At 38.8% G+C, this 27,613-nt stretch overlaps 2 protein-coding genes across 2 annotated transcripts in view; both read left to right on the top strand.

The window, feature by feature from the left end:
• Positions 1 to 27,613, top strand: part of LOC121517796 (tubulin alpha chain-like) — a 1,079,624-nt gene that overhangs the window by 799,606 nt on the left and 252,405 nt on the right. The gene's annotated exons all lie outside the window — the stretch shown is intronic.
• LOC121517801 (microtubule-associated protein RP/EB family member 1-like) lies at positions 473 to 27,199 on the top strand. Its single transcript, XM_041799838.1, has 7 exons — positions 473 to 633; positions 4,532 to 4,662; positions 7,428 to 7,573; positions 13,675 to 13,873; positions 13,961 to 14,070; positions 16,430 to 16,582; positions 19,559 to 27,199. Exons 2-7 carry the CDS (start codon positions 4,542 to 4,544, stop codon positions 19,601 to 19,603), a joined length of 774 nt encoding a protein of 257 aa, XP_041655772.1. The 5' UTR covers positions 473 to 633; positions 4,532 to 4,541; the 3' UTR covers positions 19,604 to 27,199.

Raw genomic sequence — 27,613 nt, 5'->3', positions numbered from 1 at the left:
CTCCAGAATTGACTGTTAGATGTTGATAGTCCCATTTTTACACACTGTACCTTTAAAAAGAGAGGGTGCGACACAATGGCAACATGGCTCTGTCCATACATTTTTGAGATGTGTTGCTGCCATCAGATTCAAAATGAGTTAACATTTTGAATGAAATGGTAAAATATCTTAGTCACAATATCTAATACGTTTTTTTCCAGTCTACTGTGAATAAAATATGGGTTTATAAGATTTGACAATCATTACATCCTGTTTTAACATTTCCATTTCATATTTGAAATATAAAATAATGTTTTCAGTCCATTTATGCTCATTTATGTTCAATTTTCCTTGAAATAGTCATTAATGCCTCCATTAAAACCTCCATTAACTCACTTGGCTTGTATCCATGGATACTGTCATCACGCCCACGCCGTCGTTACGTCTAGGCGTTGACCGTTGCGCCATGACGTAGCCAAAACGGTTCTTCCGCTGCCGGTAGAGTGAACGTGAATTGCCAAGAAGAAGAGGAGAAAAAGCAGAAGTGGCAACAACGTCGATACAACTACAAGCAGACTTTATTGATAAGTCAGAGCCACAGCCTACTTTGATAACCCATCGTGTCTAAGAACTGTGAACGCCCATCTACTTCAGGTACAGTTAACGGCGCCTTAACACGGTGTCATGTAACGTTATATACCGGCATGTGAAACGGCGGCTGTTTGAGGCTCTGTTAGCTGTGGGGGAGCTAGCTTGTAAGTAGCAGGAACTTAACCGGGATGTAACCGTTTGTATCCCGGTTGAACCAACGTAGTAACTGTTAACTGTTTAGCCCCCTTCTGTAGGGATATAACTGCTATACGGATAAAAGCAGCAGCTTAAACTCTCACAGCCATTTAATAGAAGTCTGTCTCATCAGTAGAGGGAAGCTAACTTCAGCTAGCGGGGTGCTTGGTCGACTTCAGGGCGGGGAAAACGTCTTAATGCCGGAGACAAAAAATCACTTCATTTAGGCCGTGATTGAGTTTCAACAGCGACAGAACCCCCCACTGATTATAACTACTTAAAGACAAGTGAAGTTGCAACAACTTTTGGCAGCCATAGCAAGGTAACTTGTAGTAATGTGCTCATCCAGCCTGTTAAGTAGCCTACACCGCTAAGCTAGTTAAGCTATTTAGTGAGCTAACGGTGCGTTCAGGTTCTGTTGGAAAAAAATTGCTTCTGACACAATGGCCTCTCAAGGAGAATAGTGTCTGCACCAGCAGCAGTTTCAGGACCGTAGAACTAGGACCTTTAAACTTGCGCACATGTGAGTTATTTGTTAGCATTTTTTGGACGTGCGGGTGCCTTACAGGGCACATTACTTTATCATGGAGACTACAGAGTAAAGAACTGGTCTGCCCCGTATTTAACAGTCTGTGGGTTAGATGTGCTGTACAACAAGGCACAGTTTACCTTCAAGAACACAATTACACAGTTCCTGTTGGCTGTCAGACTAAACAGGCAAACAGCTATATAAATACCGTAAACAAAAGAAAGTAATTAGAAATTATATATATGTATGTATATATTTTTTATATGATGATAATGTGAGAATCAAATTTAAATTTTCTGGTATTGAGACAGGCCTACTGGAAAGTTAGAAAAACACTTATGAACCCTTGTTGCTGGGTTCACAGGTTTATCGTCATTTTACCAAAATAAATGTTGGCTCTGTGACCTTAAAAGTTTGTACAGTTTATAGTAATTCATGTATTTCATAGGAATATTCAGCACTTCTGTAGTTTGTAACATAGCATTAGGCTTTATCTATCAATTGCTGACACAGTGACCTATATATAGACATAATGTGCCCTTAACAAGCTGTGACAACAACTTTGAAATAAGGCTGGGCAACCAATCAATGCTTAGAATAAATCCCATTACCGTAAATTTGTGTCAGAATACCAGTTATTTTCTTTTTCAGCAGAGATGTTATACTCCACACATCATGGAAAAAAATCGGCTGCCAATTCTTTTCTAGAATAATTTGCAAAAAATCATTTTCCATCATGTTTACATTAGCTTTCTTTATTATTAAAAGTGAGAATGGCGTAAAAATGATCATTCCATTCAGTACAACATTTCACATGGCATTTGCAATACGGATCAAAATAATCATAATAAGATGTTTTTTCAAACATTTTCAGCCCTGTTTTATCAATCTAATACTGTTTTGGCTTTAACAGAATAATTTTTGCTTGTGTTTGCTGAAAATTTATGCAACTTAAATTAAAGCTTAAAAAATAATAGCACATTAAATGGTAGTCACAATATTTTCCCAAGTCATTCAGCACTATTGTGATAAAAGACTAGCAATTTTTTTTTAATTTTTTTTTTTAAGATTTGTTTTTGGGCATTTTTGTACCTTTATTTGACAGAGGAGGACTATGAATAGAGTCGGAAGCAGGGATGAAAGCGAGGGAAAGACATGCGGTAAAGGGCCTCAGGCCGGATTCGGACCCGGGCCGTCCGCATACATGGGGCGCGCGCCTTAACCACTCGGCCACCTGCGCCCCGACTGTGAAATTTTTTGATACTTCGATACTTTTTATTCCACACATTTTAAAACTACACAATCTCTGCTATTTTAATGATTGATAGTATCAAAAACTACCAAAACTTTGAGAAACTACATATTATTTATAATAATAGAGGTGCATAAGAGAAAAAATAATATGACAAACACCTAAAGCCTTCTCCTGCCAACTGCACAAATATGGCACAAATACTGTACGCTGGCAGTGTTTCAGTACCAAGTCAATACTTTTAACGTGTTTTAAAACAAGACAAGAGTTTGCTTTAAATTTTTCTTTATAAAGAAAATCAGAAATTATCCTATATTTGGCCATAAGAACTTCTTTTTTCACTGTGGTATCCAAACAGATGTTGATATTGTTTAATTCTTAAACCTAGTATAACAACCCAAAACATGTCAAAAGCTACATTAAGAGTCACCAGAGACAGGCATAGTTAATATAAATGTAAACTCTGTTAACCTTTAATATTTTATCAAAGTGCTAACTTTGATAAAGAAGTCTGCTCAAAACTACTAGAAGTTAATATTAGCATAAATTTTACAACCATATTAAGTTAGACTATCTGCCTCTGATAGGTGGCATTTTTTTCCCTAATTTTCTTGATTATTTATTTTTTTAAAAACTAACCTCTAACAAACTACTATTTATCAAAGCTACCATGTTTATCATTCCATGCAATTCTAGAAAATTTCCGTTCTTGGGATTCTGACTATTTCAAGATCCAACCAACACATGAGCTCCAACAAACCCATCTATTAGGCCACATACAATTTATAATTTTGAAGAGTCATTTAACCTTCTTTAAAAATCTCTTCATTACTCTCTTGTGCAGAATAATCCAACGGAAACAGTCAAGCTGCATCAGAAAGGCTCTCCTCCATCCAAATACATTAGGATTAAATCCAAAAACATAACTTTCATTTACAGAAATGTACAATGATAGAAATCTTTTTGTATAAATCCTGCAGAGCTCAGGAAGTATGTAGACTTTATGGAGATGAACCAGTATTTCACAGCAATAGCCCAGTTTTCTCTTGCTTTGAAAACGATGCTAACAGAAACTGACGTATACCCAGCTCTGAAAATCACTTAACACGTTGAGCACTCATGTAATTTAGGAAATACCTAATATAGGCATAGGAAATCAATGAGGTTTTTATCATTTTCAGTCTTGATGTAATACAGAAAAAAATATCCATGAAAGCCTACCAACCTAGATCTTACCCAGCACAATAATTTCCCACCAAGATCAAGTTTGAGAGCATCATCAAAGAGTTTCCGAAACAATCAAGCGTGTGTATCTTCCTAATGTGTTGTAAATAATTTCACTGATTTTTCGCTGATTTACCAGAGTTTTATTTATTAGATACAGTAGTTATCTATGTCTGAAGTGTACCCTTGAGGTATTACTACCAGCTGCTGAGGAAATAGCTTGCCTTGCCTGCTCCGGAGATAATTTCGAGCATGGACTGTGAATAAAGGATTCTGCTGTTATATAATGTTAGTTCGGGTCATGAAAAATTGTTGCCCTTTTTTCATTAGGAAGTCCCAATATTCCTCTGGTTCCAGATTGTAAATGTGATTATTTGCTCTGTGTCTTTTGTACTGAAATGAACAGTCTGACTTCTTGGACAGAATGGAAAAAAGTCAGTTTAGAAATTGTGACAGCTATTTGAAATTTTACAGATCTGTTAATGATTATTACAGGATTATTTGTGAAAGAGTTATAGCCTCAGTTTGCCAACAGACTAGAAGTAGATCATGTCAACTTTACTGTTGAGGTGGGAGCGACTTTCTCACATGTTTGATCATGTTCTTCACTAAGTAGTTTATGGTGAAAATCCCTTTTATTAATAACATAGCCGCTCTCTGATGCTTCATGTTGCCTGTGACTGTGAGTTGATCTCTGTGCTCAGTCGCTCTAACAGAGAAACCATTCATCACATTAATGTTTCTCTCCTCCGTGTCAGCAGGTGACCGACAATGGCTGTGAACGTGTACTCGACCTCAGTGACCAGCGACAACTTAAGTCGTCATGACATGTTGATGTGGATCAACGAATCTCTACAGATGAACCTTACCAAGATAGAAATGTTGTGTACAGGTAATTTTCTTGTTACATCTTTATTTTGGTACAGGAGGAGCAGGTTTTGGTTTTATTAACAAATATCTCTTAAAACTCCGAGATTAATTATGTCCCAGAGGAAGTTTTGTAAGCACACTTGATATTTTGCGTGTCTGTGTGACATGGGTGGTGTCATAGAGCAGTAGGAATGTCATTACCGTTGATTTGGAGTGTGTTGACAAAGTGACTGTGAAACACTGAATCTGTTGTTATTACGTGAGACAATTTAACATGCCCATGTTGTTTTAGGCTTTGTTTATTCAGAAGTATCTGAAAAAGCTTTCACTACATTTATAAATATAAATAATCAGCAAACTGAACCCTGTGTATTTATGTTAATGATCTTAGAAGGTCAGACATATACATTTGAACCTTAGTTTGGGCTCATTTGTTTCTTTGCTGGGGTTTTCTCCATATGAAACTGCAGGACAGCCACCTTTGGTGTATTTGGTACTGGGGGATGGACTTCATTAACTTAATGAAGGAGTGCCCAAATACTTGCTTATCACATATTTCTTTGTTAAAAACACTATGCTGCACATGGACTTCTTGGTGGCCCATTATGTTGTCTGTGGTGTGCTGCTTATCATTGCTTCAGATCTCAGTTCTGCATGCTGTCACAGGTAATGATAATGTAAACAAGGGTCATAAGTTGCACCTAAATCAGTGGTTCACTACTGGGTCAGCCTCATGACTCTTTATCACTTCTGTGACAAAGAATCATGACTCAAAGTTCTGAATATTTAGGACTGCTCAAATGCTTTGGATAAAAATGTCAGTTTAGATCTTAGATGGAACAAAACATGTGACTGAAGAAATGCAAACACTTTATTTTACTCAGTTTCCTGTGATAATGAGTCAATTTGAGTTGTTTTCTAGAGATCATGAGAAATTATAATACTACCATGTTAACAACTTTGTTATCCCAAGACACCAAGATGAAACAAACTGAGATCTCAAAAAAACAATGAAGATAAACCCAATATTCTGGAAAAATTAAGTAAAATAAAATACCCAAGTGTATGTCTGGTTAGAGCTTCCGTACATCAAAGACCCTATAGGTTCCTTGCAGATGATGTCATGCAGCAGCAAAGTACTCTAGCTGGGGCAAGAAAGGATTTCTGCATAGGGAAACACTAAATAGGCTTATTTGTGCTGTTGACAACTATGTGAAGTGTTCAGTGTGTATTTTTTGTGTAGCAGAAATAGTAAAATATTCAGACAAAAAAGAGAAAAGTTTAAAAAGCTCAGGGAAAATGGCAGCATACAGGAATAAAAAAAAACTCTGTCTAAAGCCTGGACAAACTCTGTCTAAAGCCTGGACGAGTGGCGTCACACAAAGCTCCTCTATGGTCCGGTTTGGTTTAGTTCAGTTTTGTCATGGCTTTAGCACATTAAGCACTGATCTTGCCCGTCTTTCTTCAGCTGATGTCCGTCCAGTTGCTCATTCTAACAAAATCCATCTCTTTTAAGAGATGGAGATCATTTGGCACAGCTCAGTAGAGCTGTTTGCTTGGCTCCAAAACAGCTCTTCATTTGATAACACTCTGGCTTTTTAAATGTGGATTAAACAACAACAAAAGATGGAGGAAAAGAAGCTGGCAATCATTCAGGAGCTAGCTACTGTGGCTCACATTAAAGAGCTGTCTCGTAGAATAGCTTTGTACATGAACAGCACACCATTACTTGGTTGCTCAGTCCATGAGGTTTATTAGGTTGATGGTATATCATCGATTCAATTTAAAGCACGTTTGTGACAATAGGAGGATATTTCCTATGTTTAAAAGGCTCAACGAGCCTCTTAGCTCAGAACAGGACTCCTCTAGAGTCCTGTCTCCCTTCATCTGGCTAGACGGCGCTAGATGCTTAAAGGTCTGCAACGCAGAGTAATTTGTGATATTGATCGCCTCCACTAAACTGGGGAAAGAAATCACTTTTTGTAGATTAGGGATCGTAATCAATATATATCTTAAGTAGACAGGTCCATTTAGAGCTTTGATTTTCTCCTTTTCCCATTCATTCCTTTCGGCTGGGGTCTTGTGATTACAAACAATGTATGTCAGAATTAAAAAGCCTTGCACCTATGTTTTCACTCATTAAAAGATTAAAAACCCTGAATATCCTACTGTTAACCAGAGAGAAACTGACTTTTTGGGATGGAATATCTAACAGTAACATGGAGGAGAGATATGACCCCAAGCTTGTAGTAACAGTCACTCTTATGCAAATGAGCCTCCAATTGTGCTGCACATTCCTCATAAATCTGTTCCACCCTTGTAGCTGATGTTAGCTGTGGCGGTGGGTTAACTTCTGTACATATGTATTTTCCAAAAGTTGCTTAAAGCTGTGTATGCAATTTTGAATATGAAAAAGGGTGACTAAGGCCTCCTTTAGAAACATCTCGTCTTACTTTCTGAATCTTAAGAGTTGCTTAAATCCTTTAGTCCAATATCAAACTCATATCTGTCTGTGCATGCATTTGCTATACATCTGCAGATTGTCTGGGTCGTGGAATTTTAAACCCTGTGGTTTTTGTTCGTACCTAATTAAAAGGTGTGGCATAACAGTGAATGCCAACAGAGATTGGTTTAATCCCTTTTTGAAAGTCGTATGAGTCAGTGAACTTTTCTTTATTCAGTGTAGCAAAATAAAAAAACTCTAAATATCACAAAGGAAAGGAAAGTACCCTAAACTTTAAGACTGAGGAGGATTTGGATGTTGAATTTGGGGTTTCTTTTTTCCAGGTGCAGTGTACTGCCAGTTCATGGACATGCTGTTTCCCAGCTCAATTCCTCTGAAGAAAGTTAAATTTGGTGCCAAGCTGGAGCACGAATACATCCACAATTTCAAGCTTCTTCAAGTTGCCTTCAAAAAGATGACGGTCGACAAAGTAAGGAATAGCACACACCTTTACACACCCTACACTGAAGCAGGCAGTCTGGAAATGCAAGAGATTTCTGATACTGCGGAAATGTTTAAACTTCATAAGTGGATTAAAAAAACTTTCCTAAACAAATATATATGATGTTGAAGAACTTCTTTGGTGACTGCATGTGCAATACTTGTTTGATCTTAGTAATGCTGATAAGAGCCTGGTATGCAGGCACTGCACAAATAGCAAGAGAGTCTCGTTAACTTTTCCTGCAGATTAGGTCACACTCGCTCACAGAGTGCCATATCACCTGAACCTCATGATCTGACCAACTCGCTGTTTTTTTCAAAATGTTCCTCTTGTGAAAAATTAAAAAAACATAAATGTTTAGCATCTTTTCAGTCCAAATTTTGAAATTAAAACTTTAACACTCATGCTACTATGAGAACAGGAAACCATTTTGTCTCTTGATCTTCTCTGGTGGTTGACCAAACACAACTTCATATCATACTTTTATGGTGTCTTCATCAGTTGTTCCTTCCTGATGTATGACGTGTCGTCCCCTCCTGACCAGCTGAGCTTCCCCTGCTGATCCAGTCATGACTCATGCTATATTTTCTCAGCTCTTTGTCAGTCCATCTGTTCCTCTTGCTTGCACTAGATTAGGATTTTAATCTGTTTGCAGAAATAGAAATTAAGAAGTGTTTACTGCAATAAATTCAACAGCTTTTAATCCCGAGGGTTCAGTCAAACTGAAATAAGACATTTTTTTTGTGTAATCCCGGAAGTGTAAAAAAAAATTTAAGGTAAGAAATGTCACAGAATGATTGATCAATATATTCCTAAAGAATGATTAAATGATAGCGCCTCTCAATAACATACAGTGCCTAACAAGTATTCACCTCCTTGGATGTTTTAACCCTTTTGTTGATTTAATAAATCAATCATGGTCAATACAAATTAACTTTTTTACATATAGAATTATAAAAAAAATAATTAAAATAGATTTCTACAAAATGCTGTTGATTAATTACATATATTTAAGGTAAAATAAGTGACTGCATAAATATTCACTCCCAGAGGTCCAGCCATTTGGTGCTAGTAGTCTCACAGTTAGTGAAATAGAGATCACCTGAGTCACAATGTGTCTCAAGTGATTGTAGTAGAAAGACACCTCTGTCTGAAAGGTCCAGTCACTGGTTAATTGGTATTCCTGGCTACCATTACACCATTATGACAAAAAAACACTCCAAGCAACTCAGAGAAAAGGTCTATTGAAAAGCATAAGTCAGGGGCTGGTTACAAATGAATTCCAAAGCACTGAACATCCCAGAGAGTTCAGTTAATCCACCATCAAGAAATGGAAAGACTATGTCACATGTGTAAATCTGCCTAGATCAAGCCGTCCTCAAAAACTGAGTGAGCGTGAGAGAGGCCACCAAGACACCTATAACTGCTCTGAAGGAGTTCCAAGCATAAGCAGCTGAGATGGGAGAGACTCTGGAGACAACATCTGACAACCAGTCAAAGCTTTATGGGAGAATGGTAAAGAGAAAGCCACTGTGTAAGAAAACTCAGATTAAATCTGGATTTAGTTCTGGAATAACTGGACAAGTTTACCAAAAGGCATGTGGGAGACTCCATGGTCAAGTGGAAGAAAGAGAATTTGTGGCTGGACTTGAAAAGGGCTTTTCACGCCTGATCGCTGTGTAACCTGACAGGGTTTGAGCAGTTTTGCAAAGAATGGGGTAAAATTGCAGTGACCAGATGTGCAAGTCTGACTGAGAGCTATAATAATAACTAGACCTATCCACAGACTCTGTGCTGTGATTGCAGCCTATGGTGCATCTACTCAAGATTTGAAGGGGATTATCATTTATGCAGTCACTTATTTTACATTACATGTTTTTATTTAATTGACGAGACTTTGTAGAAATCTGTTTTACTTTGACATTAAAGCGTTTTTCATACTTTTTGTCTCAACAAAAGGGAAATAATGTTGACTATGATTGTTTTTTAATATCAGCCAAATGGTTAAACATCTAATGAAGTAAATATTTTATATAGGGACTGCAAGTGTCTCGTTACACCCCATTGACTGACAGATATGCGTTTGTGTCTGAGACAGCACCAGGATGTCAATTTTGTCTGCACCTCTGAGATAAGAAATTATAACAGTTTTCTTTTCTTTTACCGCATTCAGTTTGGCTTCTATTACGGATATTTCTCTGAAGCTTTAGTCTTACTGAATTATTCACCTGCTGGCTTTTGATGTTTTTTGACCTGCTGCACTTGGTTTCAAAAATTTGTAAGCTATAGATGGGGCTGACCAATACATCCATTTTTAAAATGCTGTAATTTTGATTTTTGTCTTTTGTGTTTTTGATAATCAGGATGGATCATTACTGGTTGATAGTGAAGGGAAGATGGATTGTTAAAAGGGCAATCAAGGGATGCACAGCGTAGTCTCTGCTTTTCTAATCAGTTAGGGAACATGATCATACATCCTTGAGAAGTTGTCTGACTTTTACCAGGGTTAAAGTTGAGTCCATGTTCTTCTGTACTGCTGTAAGTAAAATGAACTGCTTGCAAACAAGTGGGTGGATTGAGACTTTTGACTGGGATGCCTAACTAGATCCCTGACTATGTAGTGGTGGCATGAACTTTGTGCACATGCAAGAAAAACATCCACTACCCCTAACAGACAAACCTTTAATGGTCTTGAACTTTTTGGACTACTGAGTGCATTAGAAGTAAGGGTCATTGTTTTGGCTAAGACCTTTTCAGAAATCTGCACTCTTCATAATGTCTGATTATTGCCAGGAGGCCAGCTCACATTCAGCAGGGCCAGGCAGATGCAGCTTAGTCATCATTTGTTTTCAGTCTGAACATGCAGTGGCCTGCAGGACTGTTGACAAAGCTTCTATAATTTATTCATGAGCTGACTTCCTTCCTGCTGTCTGTTTGTTTTAACTCTTTAATACAGGATGTGCACTGCTGTGTTTTAAATGCCTGCACAGAGTTTCATTTCACAGAGCTATGTGTGTAACTGATACTGGAACATGTTAAGCCCATCAGTGTGTAGCCGTTCAGTGTTATAATCCCAGGCATTGTGTCTGCAGGGTGGACTTTGCCCTCGGTGGTGCTTTGTGAGCGAGTATTGTCCAACGATGTCAGCGTCCTCCACTGCTGATTAAACGTGTTCACTGTTGAGCTTTTCTGTATGACTCCTTTCTTTCTTAGTACTGCTGACTTTTTTCACTAAGTCTTCAAATCTGGAGAGTTTGGTGTTTAATCTTTGGGAAAAATCACATTTCAAATATGTAATTACAGCAAAATGTGCATAAATTCTAGATTTGTCACAGATAAAGGGAAATATTTCAGCTGTCATTTGTGTTGATCTTGATCATAAGTGCTTACAGCTCATGAAAGTCATCATGTTAGCTTCGTAAAGTCACGTATATGTTAAATATTAATCTGAGTTTCCTCCTGTGTTTACTGTTAGAGCAGCAGAAGAAAGAGATGTAGGAAAGGAAAGTTTCAGTTTTTTATGTAATGGGATGAGAAAAGGCCCTAAAAAGTAAATGAGAGAGAAATCACTGTCTGGCATTAGCTTTTAACTGTTGAAATATGGCAAAAATATATTTTCATAAGAGGGATGTCTTTGAATGCTCATGCATTACTGTCATGCTCCCATAATATGCAAGGTCCACTTTCCCATATCACAGATCATCCTTACGTTATAAGAGCTTGGTTCTTTTTGTGACCAGCTTAAAGTTAGGGAGGAGCGAGTGTGTATCGCACTCATACATACACTTACTCTCATTGCTTCAGAGTGGGAGAGAAAGGAGAGAAAAGCTAAAAGTGACCGATAGCTGAAAGGCTGAACAGGGTGAATGTTCTGTTTCAGCTGTGAGTGTTGTAATAAACGTCCCAACTACTCAGTCCCAGAGCCTGGCTTCCATATCTGCTTGTTGCTTGCTGCTAACAAGCTAAAATAATAGTGTTAGCCCTGAAGTTAACTTCAGTGCTACAGACAGTCTCCCCTGTGCTTCCTTGCTTTTGTCAGGACTCTTCAGCCGGAAGTTTAACTATTTTATCTGCAGCTTGGAGTGTAAATGCTTATGAGTTTATATGATTTTGGACATGGCGATGTTGCATCCCACCATTATGGTATCTTTTGTTTCCGTGTCGTGCCAGGGTTGCTGATTTGCATGCAACTCTGAGCAAAGATAGTAAGGATGTGAGATAACTCACTCATCAATCTCTGCAGTAGAAAACAATTCAGTGTACACGTTCAGCATGAAAACACACAGCCAATGAATCATGACCAATTAAATCTGTCGGCAGCTAATGTCGTCACTGGTCAGTGCTCCTTTTGCATGACTTACTGTGTCAAAGCGACATGCATGGAGGCGATCAGTCTGTGGCACTGCTGAAATGTTATGAAACCAAGGTTCTTTTGATAGTGGCTTTCAACACTTCAACAATGTATTGAGTAAAGCCAATTTTTCAGCTTGTTCAGCCCTGACCAGTGACTGGCAGTTTTCTCTTCTATAATACCAACTTTTTCCCAATCCCAGATGCACACACAACAGCTGTTTCATGTAGTTAGGCAGCACTAAGCAGGATTTCTGCTGTTATTCGATCTGCCAATGTTGCCAAACTTACTTGAGCTGATATGTTCAGGGCTCTCAGTGGACCCTCTTGAGTGTGTGGCACCCTATGCAACCACATATACCTGATGGTACAGTTGTATATTTTGCCGATATTTAAGGCAGATATATGATTTGAGCGGCTAATATACACGGCTAACATAACTGAAAATATTGACAGAAATGTTCACATCTCCCGATCCCTGTATTTTACCCTGATATACCAGATAGACGGTTTCATAGATCCATTGCATGGATATATTTCTCATTTATCTGGGAAGCCTCCCATACAAAGTGTTTGGGAAGGGCAGGACTTTCCAAAAATTCTCATAAGGTAATTTGACAGATGTTCTGTCTGTGACATAGATTATGGTCCAATCAGAGTTACAAGACAAGGTGAGGTAGCAGTCATGCAAAGCTCTAGTTGTAACCTGAGCTCAACAGACAGGCGCTGCTGTAGTTGATGACCAGTGAGGCTTGTTGTAGCTAAAACTCATGCCAAAGCAGGTCAGGAGAAGAGTGAAGACTTTTCTGTCATTCTTTGCTTTATATTTAACAAAGAAATTCTGACAAAACTGTCACTATTGCATTGCTTAAAATATTTTGTAATGACAACATGTCTCAACAGCATGAAAATGAACATACAAATGGCATGAAAACTGTTAAGTATCTTATTCTAACATTTTACTTATTCCTAATTGTAATTATTTTATAATTGCAAGGATACCTTACTTTATTAAACTGCTATAGTCAATGTTTTTCCAACTATGTATCTTATGACCCTTTTCTCCCCTAAGGGCTAAACTTGTAAAAAGTCATTATCTAAATCTTTAACTCTCCTCAGTTAAACAGCTTTGTGAGATTTTCAGCTCAAAGTTTAATCATCTGGCATAAAAGTTAAGTGTTTAGGTGATCAATCAGCCCTCCATTTATGTGGTTTTAAGGGTAAACTGTTAAAATAAACGTGTTACAACTTAATGAGCACAGGCAGAGACTGCTGGTGAAGATAGTGAAGCATTTAGCAGCCAAAGAGTCAAATATTTCCCTCAGGAGTTCCTGTAACTGTTGGGTGTGTAAATAAGAAACTGTTCCCAACAAGTTTGCTCCGCCAGCTTTAAAGGCAGTTCAGGGTTCACGTTAAGATTGAGAGCTTCTTCAGTTTTGGAGAAATAAATAGTTACATTTATTAATGACAGTTATAAGATTGATGTGTTTTAAGTCACGGATGCACCACATCATTGGTTTAATATCAGTGTTAGTGGATATCAGCCCTGTTGTCAGAAATTGGCCTAATTGTCAATTAACATGGCATAAACCAATGTCGGTAACAAATGTTTATTTGTTGTGTTGTATCAGTTTAGTACTGGCAAGTTAAGACTGAACCATATATTGTTGAATATTCAGCCCCCAGGCTTACACCTGGCCCCACACCTTGTTCTTGATTCTCTCTCTTTCTGCTTCTAGATCATTCCAGTGGACAAACTGGTGAAGGGCAAGTTCCAAGACAACTTCGAGTTTGTCCAGTGGTTTAAGAAGTTTTTTGATGCCAACTACGATGGCAAGGACTACGACCCCGTGGAGGCAAGGCAGGGCCAGGAGCAGCCCACATGTGGACCCACCCCATCGGCACTCAACAAACCCCCCAAGAAGGTTCTCAGTCAAGGTGAGAGCTGTGGTTAGTTTGCTTGGTTAATCTCGGTACTTTCTTGTCAGTTTTTATGTCTCTAAACTTCTCTCTTTGTCTCCTCAGCTTCTCATAAGCCGCCCGTTGCTAAGGTTGCACCCAAGCTGGTCAAAGTCAGTGAAAGAAAGCCGGGAATGGGAGTAGGTGACGAGGAGCGGGCAGAGCTTCTGAATGAGGTCAGCACAAAGGGTTGTCACAAGACCAGAATGTTAAACTTGATGTAAATAAAAAACAATGTAGCTACTTGTTTAGAAATCACAGCGACAAAATTAGGAGAGTAAGGCACCCCATGTTGGATAATTTCTTTGCTAGACAAAAATGTACATATATCAACTTATTCTTGTATATTGTTGAAATTGCTCAGTTTTTCTGCACAGAGATGCCGCCATTGAATTTGTGCGCTTTAGGTAGTGCTCTGTTTCTTTAAAGCTTAGGTCATTTTCAAAGCAAATAACCATGAATATAACAGATTTTATGTGGGGAAAACATCTCGTATGGAAAGTATGCAAACTTTTGACATCTTTAGTAGGGATGCGCACAGAAAGCCGTCTAATCAACTGAAAACTGATCTCTTTGTAGTCGGCTGAGTCAGCTAAACTATTTCTAAATGTTTTATAATTTCAGGCCCACAATTACAGTTGAACACTTTGTCTAAACTGTTGTCCGCCACTCTGAACCCCCTGTAGCTGTTGTGAATGACTAATGTCATAATGCTTTTTAATCCAGTGTAAGCGACTGATAGCACAGTTACCATCCCTTAGATTGAAGAAGTTCCCAGGCATCTAAAGTCTAAGGTCTAAAGAGGAGAAAATACTTCAAAAACAGCCAAATTTATCACAGCATCATTGTGTCAGCGGGTATAATATGAGCCTGTGTAGAGCAGTTAACATTAGCAGCTAGCTCTGCCAGTTTTCATTTCTCTTTGTGGACTAATCATGTTTGACCTGTGGTATCTTTTCACTTTGTTTGAGTGATTATATGTGATTATAACCCCCAACAGCCTACATACCACTTTATTTCCATTTGTTAATAAAAAAAACAAACAGCCATACCACGCTGTTCCTATGACACGCTAACTAAGCTTCTCATATTTACATCTGACAAAATGCCAAGGAAAGTTCTGATGATAGGGCAGTGGCCATAAACTGAGCTACAGCGGCTGCTAGTGGCAGAAGGCTTCATTACAGTTTTAAAGAACATTTGATCAGGATTTCAGGGCCATGTTTATAAAAGATGATAGTTATTTTATTCTACGTATTACTCTGGTGCTGGCTAATTTGTTAAAAAATGTCACCAGTTAACAGCGCGTGTCCCTAGTTTAGATTTATTTTGATCTAAAAAAATAGGGATAATGTTGTACATAGACTCTGCCAGATTAAACTCCCATATGATCCATCACTGAGTGACATGACTGAGACATTCAGCACAGGAATATGGACATTAACCTGCAAAGAGGATCTAAGGCTGGCAGTGCAAGCGCTGCTGCCATTAGCCACTTAATTTGTAGCTTTACAGAAGGGCTTTTTAAATTTTTATTTTTTTTTTACTTTAGATTAGTCACCTGACCACAGTTATAATTGCCTTGAAATATCACTGAGCCTTATGGCACATAACCAATTCCAAAAAAATGAGGTAGGGCTGGTAATAGAGCCTATAATAGATATCACTTTTTTTGTCCTTTGTGATAATGATATTGTATAACGGGATTACAAAATTAAAATAGATGATGCATTTGAAATGAATTCATATATAAACCAGGCCTGTGAAGGCTCATGTTCAACCATTAGATTACAGAAAAGGTCATTGTTCACTTCTTTGTTACTGCACCTGTGTTTTAAGTTTCATTTCTCTCCTGCTGAGGTTTGCCAACCTGCTACTGACAACACCACATTTCCTGATGTGAACATTCACAATAAAAGCCTTTGAGAAAAATAATAACCACAGATTTTAATTGTGAATAATGTGTTTATCATTGATTTGGATTAGCTTTAACAGTAATGCCGTCTGCTGTGTTTGTAGCTGCTTCTCGCCACAGCCCACTTCTATGGACTCAAACAAGTCATGAGTTAAATGCAGTTGTTTAAGCCATTATTATACGAATCACTGCAGTGCTGGGCCTTAGTCAAACCAAGTTGATCCATTGCAGCTCACAGCTTGTGTTAAAGCCCCAGACAGGCATACTGAGACGCTTTGCAAGGTAAGCACAGTAGCTGTATGTTGCTGTTATGATAGCCCTCAAACTTAACCTGGCTGCTTTTTAGTGTGGGAACAGACATGCTGATGACTGGACTTAGTCTGAGCTGCTGTGTGTCACAGACAGCTGCTACACTAACAATGCAAAAATCCATTCTGTGGCAGGAATTTTGCCGCTAACAGCACTGATACAAGCTTACTGCCCACCACTAGAATAAGGTTACAAGGAATGAACGGAAACTATTTCATCATACCAAACTTAGTTTGGTATATCCCTTAAAAGAGAGCATAAGTGATGTAGAATCAGACTTTAATGGTGTTTGTTTTCATGGTTTTTCAAAGATGGAGATGCTTAAATCCACCATCCAGGACATGGAGAAGGAGAGAGACTTTTATTTTGGTAAGCTGAGGAACATCGAGCTGATTTGCCAGGAGAAGGAAGGAGAGGGCGACCCGACACTGCAGAGGATCATCGACATCCTCTACGCCACAGACGTAAGTCCTACATCCATTTATTCTAATAATTTTCCCTTTTCAGTAGGTTAAGTGACGCCAAAAAGTTCATGCTTTATTTTTATAATAAAATCATGTTACTTAATTGATTTTAGCCATAAAATGTGACATGAAGCAGTTTGTAAACAATTAGTCTGGCTGTTAATTTCACTGAAAAGTGAGAAGCTGCTGCCATCAAACTGCAGTGGAATAATATGTACCTTTCCTTTCTAAACAATATGTTGTTGGTGGGATTGACTTCACTGCCAGATTAAAGCCCATTTGTTCTGTCTTTAACAACTGCTGATGCCATTGTAAATTCCTGCAGAGGAATGGCATGCAGCTCGCTCACTGAGACCGAACGCTGACTGTGGCACTTATTCTGCAGCAACATGAACTAGTACTGTAGTTTAACAAGCTGCTAACCCCTCAGGATAAGATATCTTTGACCGATTTATAAATATCTTTCATCCTCTCTGTTAGTTGATTTACTAAACCCATGTGTTGCAAGTATTTACTGCCTCTCTGTCTGTACTTGCACTTGATGTCTGTTGTTACGGCTGCAGGAAACAATCTAAAAGTGGCCGAGAGTCTGAGGTCAGGCCTGGATTCTTGTCTGATGAGCAAACAAGGTGTTTATATAAGCGTTGAGTGTCACTGCCCTTACCCATGTACCCTTAGTAATGTGCTTACATAGATGTAGTTACCATAACAACCTGATTATTAACAATCCCAAATGAGAAAAGGCTGACATTGCTTTGCTGTGTATTTCCTTCCACTAAAGGCCGGATCAGACTACACAAATCTAGCCAAATTTTTACTGTTGCTGCCTGATGTCTAATGTCAGGCTTAAATTTGAACACTGGAACAGCAAACGCTCTTGTAGTGGGACATAACCAGTGTTGCAACCAAGACACCCCACAGCCACTATCGAAACAAGACCGGTGCATCAGAATTTCTGCAACTGGTTGACACCCTGAAATGTCACAAGGGATGTGCATTAGAGGTGGGAGAAAAAATAAATTCTTCTTTACATCGTGATGTGGAGGTGGAAGATTTTGAATCGATTTATAAATGTCCAATAATCAATAATAATTTAAATATTTAATAGAATAGCAGGAACAAAAAGGGGAAACAGCAAGATTTAGATTACCAGTTGTTCATCTGTGAAAAGGATATTTTTATGTTTGTAATTTCAGATATGTTGCAAAGACAGGATGCTGCTACCTTTGGTTCAGTGCAATCTTAAATTTTCAGTTTACACACATCTTCCATTAAAGCAGTGTTTCCCAACCATTTTTCGTTAGAGCCCCACTACATGTGACTAAGAAAAGCGGAGCCCCCCCAAGAGCCAAGATAGAAGAACAAGTGACACACTGCTGTCAAAAATCAACGTAGATTTTAACTGTTTCAATGATAAAATCCTAAAAAGGCCTGTGCATGTTTTTTTTTTTTTTTTAATCTAAAGACCTTTGTATAACTACTTAATAACTGCTTTATCATGGTTTTGGTCAGTATTTGAAAATCTAATTTTGGCAGCCTCAGAGCAGACAAAGCCTTAAGATCTTTGGCACCCCCCCTGGGGGGTCCCGGACCCCAGGTTGGGAACCAGTGCATTAGAGGATAGTGGAAATTTAATTTCTCTTTTTTTTTCTAAACACAAATGAAATGTTTTTATTATGTTTGACACAGTGAGAACAACAGAAATATATAAAAAAAACATTTGCATCAAAATACATTAAAAATCAAATAGAATCATGAGGTTCCTAAAGGTTCCCACCTCTAATGTGCATCCTGACTGAACCGGAGAGCATTTGCTCCCTTGATGAACAACACTTCTGTTGTAGCCTTGACTGACACTCGTTTGTCCGCCTCCATGACCATTTATGAACTCGCACAGTTGCAAAGACAGTTGATATTGTCATGACAACATCATGGAAAGATTGGTCGCTTTTACATGTGATTGGTCTGCCATTACTAAAGACAAAGAAAATGGTGTAGTCTAATCTGGACATAAGTCATTGCTCTATATTCTGTTCCTGCACTTTGATTTTGAATATAGAAATTATCAGTTAGTCTTGAATCCTAAAAAGCTTATAATCAAAGCTGTCAGAAAGTCTATTTTTCAAAATCATGAGTCACATTGTTGACATTGTGAATGAATTCTCCCCAGTGTGTTGGTAGTGATTCAAATGAAGTCAGAGAGATGCATTTGATGTTGATTTCCAGATTGATTATCTGAATGAGTGCTGCACTAACAAGTAATGTACTGCAGTAACACCATACTCCAGGTATCAAAAAATAGCCACAGTATTGCTTTAATTTGTGTTGTGTAATGAGTGCATGTTTAAGAATATGTGTCTGTCTCCTACAACAGCACCACGGTCTGTGTGCAAATACTCTTTAAAAGTGATAAAGGAAATCCTGCTCATAATTTCTGGCCAATTTGGCAAATGACGCTGGGGCTGGCGCTAAGCTGTGACCGTCTCTAACGTCACAGTGTCAGACATGCCACCGGCTGTAGCTCAAAACATGCAAATTCTTCTTTCTGTGTGTAGATTGGTGATAAGAAATGATGATGTCAAGGCTGTTAATAACTAGAGATGTGCCACACCCGATCCAATATTGGTATCAGGTATGATTTTTGTGTTGATTTTGGGATGGGAAATTATTTGCCTATAGCATCCCTAGTATGTCATGACTGCAAACAGCTTGGAGTTTTGTTTGTCAGATAAACAGACCTCAGACTTCTTGAAAATGAAAATTCTCACTTTGCTCTGAGATGATGTAAGAAAACAATCAGATTAGAAAATGATCAATACATTCTCTTTCAGGATTGCTAGTTTTAATCTAAGCGTGTCCGATCTTCAGGCTTCTCCTCATCTGATTTTAACATTTCTTACTCTAAAGAGATGACAAGCTCAATGATGTGAAAGTAGAATCTTAACTTGTCTCTCTTCTGTGTCTCTGTGTTTGTAGGAGGGTTTCGTGATACCGGATGCTGAGGAGCAGGAGGAGTTTTAATAATCAAGACTGCCAGCAGCTTTTCACACAGATGCCGTGGTCTTCAAACCCACCTCGAGAGCTTTCAGGCGGCCAGTTTGGTTTTATATCCAACACCAAACTTGATCTTGACTCGTGGTCTTCCCCCTCACTTCCTCCTGGACTTCCTCCTCCACCCTTCAGCCCCATCAAACACCTTTTAAATGATAATCGACAAAGCCTCGGTCACTGCCTCTTCTTCTTCCACTCCTGTCCGTCTGTAAGAATCCCAGACCCCTTCCCCATCCTCACCTGTAACCCCTCCCCTCCTTAAACCAGACAGAGCAGTACAAGTCTGGTTTCTGTAATGGACTTGAGTGTGCAAACACGGTGATGTTCTCTGACTGTGTGTAAACGTATGTGCGTGCGTGTGGTTGTATGTGTTTAATAATCAGTTTGAAACAAATCAAACATGAAGACCCTCCTCTGAAGACCTGTCACTTCATCCCAGACTGACTCAGCGATCATTTCTGTGCCTCGCCTGCTGACGTTGAAGTTTACTCTTTATGAAGAAAATACAGGCACACGAGTGAGTCAAAGAAAGTAAAACATTCCCAAATAAAACACGTAGTGTTGCATCATTTTGAACCAAATTCTGAGGTGGTTTTATGCATTTATGTCAGCTGGTCTCAGTCTTAACGTTGCAAACAAACAGTTTTGTTTTTTTTTCAAATGAGGCAGTGGGCTTACATAAATGCTCCTGTGACATTCAGTACGTTTACATGCAGATAGAGGAAGTTGTTTTAATTTTAGTGCAACTAAAACTGGACTTTTAAAATACATGTGGACATGTTAGTCTGACTAAAACCATAGAGGATTTAAACATCCAGATTATGTAGGTAGAGATGCATGTTTTTGGACTGAGGAATTAATCAAAATTTCAAAAATGGTAATTTCTAAATCTTAGGGGGTGCAATCTTTCTAAAGGGTAAAGTGTACCAGTGTCATTTTATTGGCAATATTTTGCAGCAGAGGCATTCTGGCCTACATACCTTACACAGGTATAAAAATTAATTCCCTATGTGTTGAAGAAATTGCTAAAATAAATTTAAAGGGCAATCATGGGGTAAAAATTGTCCCTGCCTATGTTACGGTAAACCACTGATATTGCAATAGAAGTCAGAATAATTGCAATTCAGTATTTTTTTCCAGCCCTAGCGTGTTTACACCTCAGTCAGACCCAAACTGGCCCATGCATTCTGAGCATGCTCCACAGTTAACATGCCAGACTTCTCCTAGGAAGTAGCCATCATCTTCTTCCTTCAGTTGTAAGCTATAGGAATACCATGCATTGCATTTGTAGTGAGTGAAGAGTGAACCATGAGGTCAGACTTGTTTTCATTCTTCTGACGCCCCTTGGTGTTCGTACAGACTACCAAAAGAAATTCAGACAGAAGCTAAGCTATTGTAGTGGAGATGAATGTAGTTGGGTTCAGTCCTGTTTCTAGCTTTTACCCCTTCCCTGGTTGTCCAGTGGTTTCTTGTCCCTTGAAACAAAGTACTGAAGAGTAGCAGTGAAATCTCCCCTTTAAAAAGGGAAAACTCGTCAATATCCTGTAGTTCTCCATGGCATTTATGTAAACAGATGCGACATCACTGGGCATTTGTAGTATGACTTTTTTTATATGCATGTTTAAAAAACATAAAAGGAACTTGATGCATTTTATATGATTGTCAGACGATTTACATTTGTGCCCTTCTTTGACACTTCAGCAGTCATCTTTCTGCTGATTTGAAAGGCATTCTCAGAGGTAACATCCCAGGGTGTGCTTCTAGGAAAATCTCATGCAGCTGTAGCGCTTCACCCTACCCCTTGGTTCCAACAGTAGTCGGGAAACCCGGTCTCGAGATGTGAACACATTAAAGGCAGGGGTAGGGCTAAGTGTGAGGGAAAGGGGGTGAATTGAACTGAACCTTCATCTCCACCATAGCCAATGAATCAGTTCTCCCTCGATGCTTGTGTCCCAGGACAGGACCAGTAGTGTATGACTCTAGTGATAGCTGTAACTGTAGCCTGACTTGACTATGCATTTAAACACAGTGATGTAAGCACAGTTTAGTAGCTGAAATATTTCTGAGCAAAATGAAGCCACTGAAGGACTCTGAGTTTACACTAGGGTTGTCATATTGACAGATTGAAACTTGGTGTTGACGCTGATGAAATCAAACTATATAGATGCATGTTTTAATGCAATGGCAACAAAAATGGAAGTCTTAGGCACCCAGGATTAAGTAATTTCTTATTTCCAGTGTTCTAAATCTTGCCAAAGTGTTGGCATCTTTCGATTAAAGTTTCCCTCTTGTCTGTGCAGCGCAGACAAGAGTTTGCTTGCTTGATAACTAAAAACAGGAAATTACTAAACTTTAGGTGTCTCTGACTTCTGTTTTTGTTGCTGTGGTGTTGTAACGTGTTTATTTGTTTATACCAGTATCACATCGAAGCTTAATATTCATGACCCCCTTTGATTGGATTCATTCCTCTCCTATGCGATTCCTTTTTGAATACATGTAGTATTTTAAAATTCAACATCAACCCTTAAACAACTTTAGATTAAGCTGTGTCTTACTGCTCCTCAGAAGGGGAAATTTCCTTGATAGTTGAAATGCGTACATCAGTTTTGAAGTAGCAAAGTGAGATTGAGTGAATGCTACAAAAAAGATGTTTTTTAATTATTATTTCTCAGTGGATTGCAACAACTGTTAGAACCCTAAATGATGAAAAAATCACCTTAGGGCAAAGGCTTGCTATGCAATACATGTGCTAGTTAAATTTTGGCGAAAAGAAACATTTGTGCACGTTTCTGCTTGGTTAAATACTAGAGTTAATTCTGATCATCTAAAGCTCTTTAAAAAGAGGCATTGTGTTTTTTTTTCCTTTATAAAAAAAAGCAGGCTTCAGTCTGGGATGATGTGACAGCCAGGTCTTTTCTGCCTTTTTCCTATCATGAACATCTTCTTGATTTTGTCCTCTTCAGCCTCAGACGAGCTTTTGTAAATTCACATCATTACTTTATCACATTTCTCCCCCACCTTCACTCCATTTTTATTTCTTGATTTGTCCAGGTTTCCTCTTTTGTTTTTTTGGGTTTTTTTTTTTTTTTTTTTTGGTTTGTTTTTGGCACCTGCCAGTCATCATCTCTCTCATCTTTCTACATTTGTTTTTCCACACTCTCTCCCTCTGGTGGAGATTTAACTTGTGTGCAGAAGCCACACGAATAGAGAAAAGGGCTGTTCTTGTAGCAGATCAGATGTCTTTTTGCTCCCTACTCCACCTTCACATTTCAGACTTTCTTCAATGTGCAATCTTTACATCCAGGAAAGTGGCTTAACATTCAAGCTGATGTCAGATTAAACGTTTAAAGCAGACTTCAGATCAACTTGAAAATGTTGGGTAAAACGTGCAAAAGCTGCCAAATCACAGTGTACGTTTTATCCTCTGGAGCGTCTGTTTTAAAGCACATGCACTCTTTTTCATACCAGAGGCCCTTAAATTTGTCCCAGCCCTAATAGACTGTACTACCACAGCAGCCATGTTCCTAAATGTTGTACTGTTATTATCCAGGTCGATTGTCATTGAAAATACAGACAAAAAAATGTGTTTGATAGCCCATTAGCTTCCATTAAATGATAGAAAAGGCTTGTAACGACATAAAAATAACATAAGCTTCAAGTTTCACAGTTGCAAACCAGAGTTTGACCTCAGGTTTGAATAGACGTGTTCAAAATGAATGTTTACTTTATCAAGTCGAGCTTTTTCCATCATATCCATAATTATTAAACATAAATAATTAAGTAGGACGTACCTGAATGCTAATGTTAGCCTCAGTGTGAATGGCACCGGCAGGGCAGGGCAATCTAGCCGATCCAAATCTCAGATTTTTACAACCAATCTGATTTACAGTTTTAACTGATTTCCTCTCCAGCATTTTATTACAGCAAGAACCAGAGTGAGAATAGTGGTTCCCAGCTAGTCTATCCTCAGGATTCGCCAACACCTCCTGAATGAGAATTGGGATCAAAACTTCCAAAATTGTTCAACTTTTTTAAATTTAATCAATGAAAATATTTGTCTGGACCTTTGATGGAAGGAAACATATGACTAAAGGACATGGTTAAAAAAGCAGAAATTTAAACATTTGAACATGAGGGGCCACTTTATCATGGGAAACCAGCTTTGTTTTTCCAAGATGGATCAGCATAGGTCTCAAGGAAACAACCAAAACTGACGCGGGAAAATGTAGTAAAACAAAATGTCTTTGTACAGCACTGGGGAGAACTTTAAGTCATGTTTGGGCCAAACGGCTGAAGTAAGGAGCAGGATTGACACAACCCTGGTCGTGCTGTGGATGTCCTTGCATATTTTTAGGCTCATTGGAATATAATCGGTTGTACGAATAACAAAGTCAAAACCTTTAGGGCGGAGTAAGGAGTGGATGTGGCGAGTAAGCAGCCTAGGGTACCATCCAGGTGTTTAGTAGGGTTGCCACGAGCCCTTGGTCCCAAATGTCAGAAAGCCACCAGCACTCTCGGATAAAAGAGATGCCGTCAAGCCTGACCCCAACTCTCCAGCCCGGGTTGTGGCACATCAGGCCCCATGATGAATCCTTTGCGTCCCTCATGCTCAATACTTATGCACATGACTGCATGTCTGCTGAGGCTTCGTTGACTTCGTTGTTTTCATGACCCACCAGAAACATCTCTGCAACCGGCTTTTGGGTTCCAATCAAAACTAGTACATCCTTTAGCAGAAGGTGATCTTATGTGGATAAGACATCTTTTAAATGGTTAAATGGTCACCAGATGTGCCGAGCAGGTCACCCAGTTATAGAGTGCAAGAAAATGATGCATGAAAGCAGAAGAGGCAAACTGGTGCACAAATGTTCCTCCATTATGGTGAGGCGTTTCCAGCCAGTTTGAGGCAAAGCTCCAGGGATGTGTTGGAGGAAGTTTGAGAGAAAAATCTAGATTTCTAGTGTGATAAATCTATGAAATCAGGCCTCAGTAATGTGTTATCAAATGTTTTTTAACATGAAATATGACCTGATTCCTCTCCAGATTTTTGTTTTTTTCGGTCCATTCCAGTCAGGAAGGGAAAAATTAAATAGCCTTCAGAATTTGCATGTTCATATGACAAATGACCTGGTAAGTGATGGTGCACAGTGACTACTGTGTTCCCCATTAAGTGTGACGTCACAGAAACATGGCCGCTGTGAAAGTACGAGCTCTACTCGTTCTGAAGGGCGACGGGAATCCCAAACACTGTGAGCTCTGACTGTGTCTTCATCACGTAGCCGGCCACAGTCGAGTACCGCTCTGATATTGCCTGGTCGAGCTGTACAGCAGTTCTGATGCTTCTTTAAGTGTCTTCATTGGGTTGATTGATGAATCTTCTCTGATTTAGTTTTAAAAGTTGGGTTAATGAGTATAAATTTCCACTAATGCTGTATTCCTTTCTGGGAATGTAGGACAGGTGTCTCTTCCCCCTTTGTGTCCTCTTTCCAATCCTTATTGACCAATTTTAATCCAAATATTGTATACTGTGGATCCAATCTGAGACAGTTTTCCACTGTACTTTGTAATAATGTCATTTTTTTTTACATATTTGTACCTGATTTGAAACACAAGTGTAGATTCCACACAGATCCTGTAAACGGCGACATGTTCTTGTAGTAGTACATAACTTTATCGATGGCCTTATTCATAACAAAACCTTCTTTTTCATAGCTTTGTTTTGTATTACTTTAATGTAAGTCTGCTGTTTTTGGGCAAATGTTTGTACTGTTAGTCGTATTTTTTATGTGTTCTGGAAATAAACAACATTGGAGGTATTTTGGACAGAAGCTCAGATGTGTCAGGATGCAGCAGAGCGCCATGTCTTCCATCAGATTCGTTAAGAAAAACAAACCTGGTGTTATTAAACTAAAGGGGATCTAGTCGGTCGTTTCCTGCTGGATGAGAAGTGATCAAAGCTGCAGACCTGCAGAATAAAATCCAAGAGTTTCTTACATACACTCACCGGCCACTTCATTAGGTACACCTGTTCAGCAGCTAATTAATGCAAATATCCAATCACATGGCAGCAACCAAGGTAGTTAGGCATGTACACATGCTGAAGTTCAAATGAAGCCTCAGAATGGGGAGGGCAGGTGATTGATTAAACATGCGGATGTTGGGCTGAGTATTTCACATACGGCCATCTGTAGGGTGAGCTGCAGATCTGCAGGCGGAAGTCATAGAGGAATGAGCAGACTGGTTTGAGCTGATCCAAAGGAATCGTCACATTAATCTAGGAATAATCTGATTATGTTAATTATCTGATTTCACACATTAGCATGTACTTCAGTAATCCCTCTCTGTAAAAGCCCACTTAAGGCTGGCTACACACTAGATCAGGAGTCCCAAACTTTTCAGCCTGTGACCCCCAAATAACAGCATGGTAGACGAGGACCCCCACCGTCCCTGGAGCTGGTTGAGCCATACGATGTTGCATGAAGCATCATGTAAAAATGTGCATTTTAAGGAGTTGTACTCTATATGGACAAAAGTATCTGCCCACATCTTGTAATTATTGAACTAAGGTGTTTCAATTAGACCTGTTGCCACAGGTGAATAAAATCAAGCATCTAGCCACGCAGCCTCCATTTATAAACATTTGTGATTCTAAATGTGTCTTTCACTGACTTTAAGCATGGTACTGTGAAGGATGCCACCTCTGCAAAAATGATGTTTTGTAAAATTTCATCCCTTCCACAGTCAGCTGTTAAGTAATATTAGAAAGTGGAAGAGTTTAGGAACAACAGAAACTCAGCCATGAAGCAGGAGACCATGAATGTCGATAAAAGTCGCCAATTCTGAACATTCTGAACTTTCACTGGCATTAATTCAAGAACTAAAACTGCAGCAGGAGCTTCATGAATGGGTTTCCATGGCTGATCAGCTGCATGCAACCCTCACATCACCAAGTCAAATGCCAAGCGTCTGGTGGAGTGGTGTAAACCACACAGACACTAGAGTGTGGAGCAGTGGAAACATGTTCTGTTGAGTTACGGATCATGCTTTTCTGTTTGGAGGATTCTGGGAAAAAGTTACCTGCCTGTTTTTATTACATGCATTTTTTTCTGCTCAGATTTAAAGTTGACTATAAATTGTCATTTAAGTAGGATGCAAACCAGTCTAGTACTGTGCCAGATAACTAGAGTAGTTGGGTAATTACAGAAAAAAAGAGGATGTTTGGTTTATTACTATGCATGTTGACATAAATCAAATAGCCTCTTGTTCCAGCAGAGGTAAGCACATAAACAAATCCTTTTCCTTCTCCAGTCTGATGCTCAGTTTGAACTTCAGAGCATCCAATCAACTTTTTTTTTCATGCCTTAAAGAAGTGGTCACTGCCATGTGATTGGCTGGTAAAATATTTGCATTAACGAGCAGTTGAATAGGTGTACCTAATAAAGTGGCTGGTGGGTTTTTTCAGTATTTAAGTGCTTTAGCTTTCTAATTTGATAATCATTGAACTGCCATGAGTGCCACGAGATAGTCGATGGTACCTGGGTGTTACTGGTTTGTATTTTCTTGTAGTTGCCTTCATTAAAACAGAAATATTCAGACTTCTCAGCTTTTTATTCCAGAATGTGTGCTCTTATTTTGAGATGATATGACCATGGAGTCTTGACTTTCTTGTTTTCATACATAGTCATCCCTTTATTTTTAAAAGATGTTTGTACTTTTTCACCTTCAGCACACATTAGGATTTGACCACCTTCCAACTTAGAGAGTTTTAATGTCCATTTTTTTCTGATGTTAAATAACTTATCTTTTCTGAGATTATTTGATTTGTAAATTTCCTGCATGCATGTTGTCTCTAAACCCCAGCATCAAAATAAGACACAAACCTGACCTCATTAGAGGAAGAATGTAGTACATTGGAGGAGAAAGATTACACGAAGGAACCACAGATTAAAGCTAGAAGCAGAAAACAAAGACGCCTTTGTG

This window comes from Cheilinus undulatus, linkage group 11, assembly GCF_018320785.1.
Source record: "Cheilinus undulatus linkage group 11, ASM1832078v1, whole genome shotgun sequence".
Taxonomy (NCBI): Eukaryota; Metazoa; Chordata; class Actinopteri; order Labriformes; family Labridae; genus Cheilinus; species Cheilinus undulatus.
The sequence above is the reverse complement of the archived record's forward strand: the minus strand, read 5'-3'. Positions and strand labels throughout refer to the sequence as shown.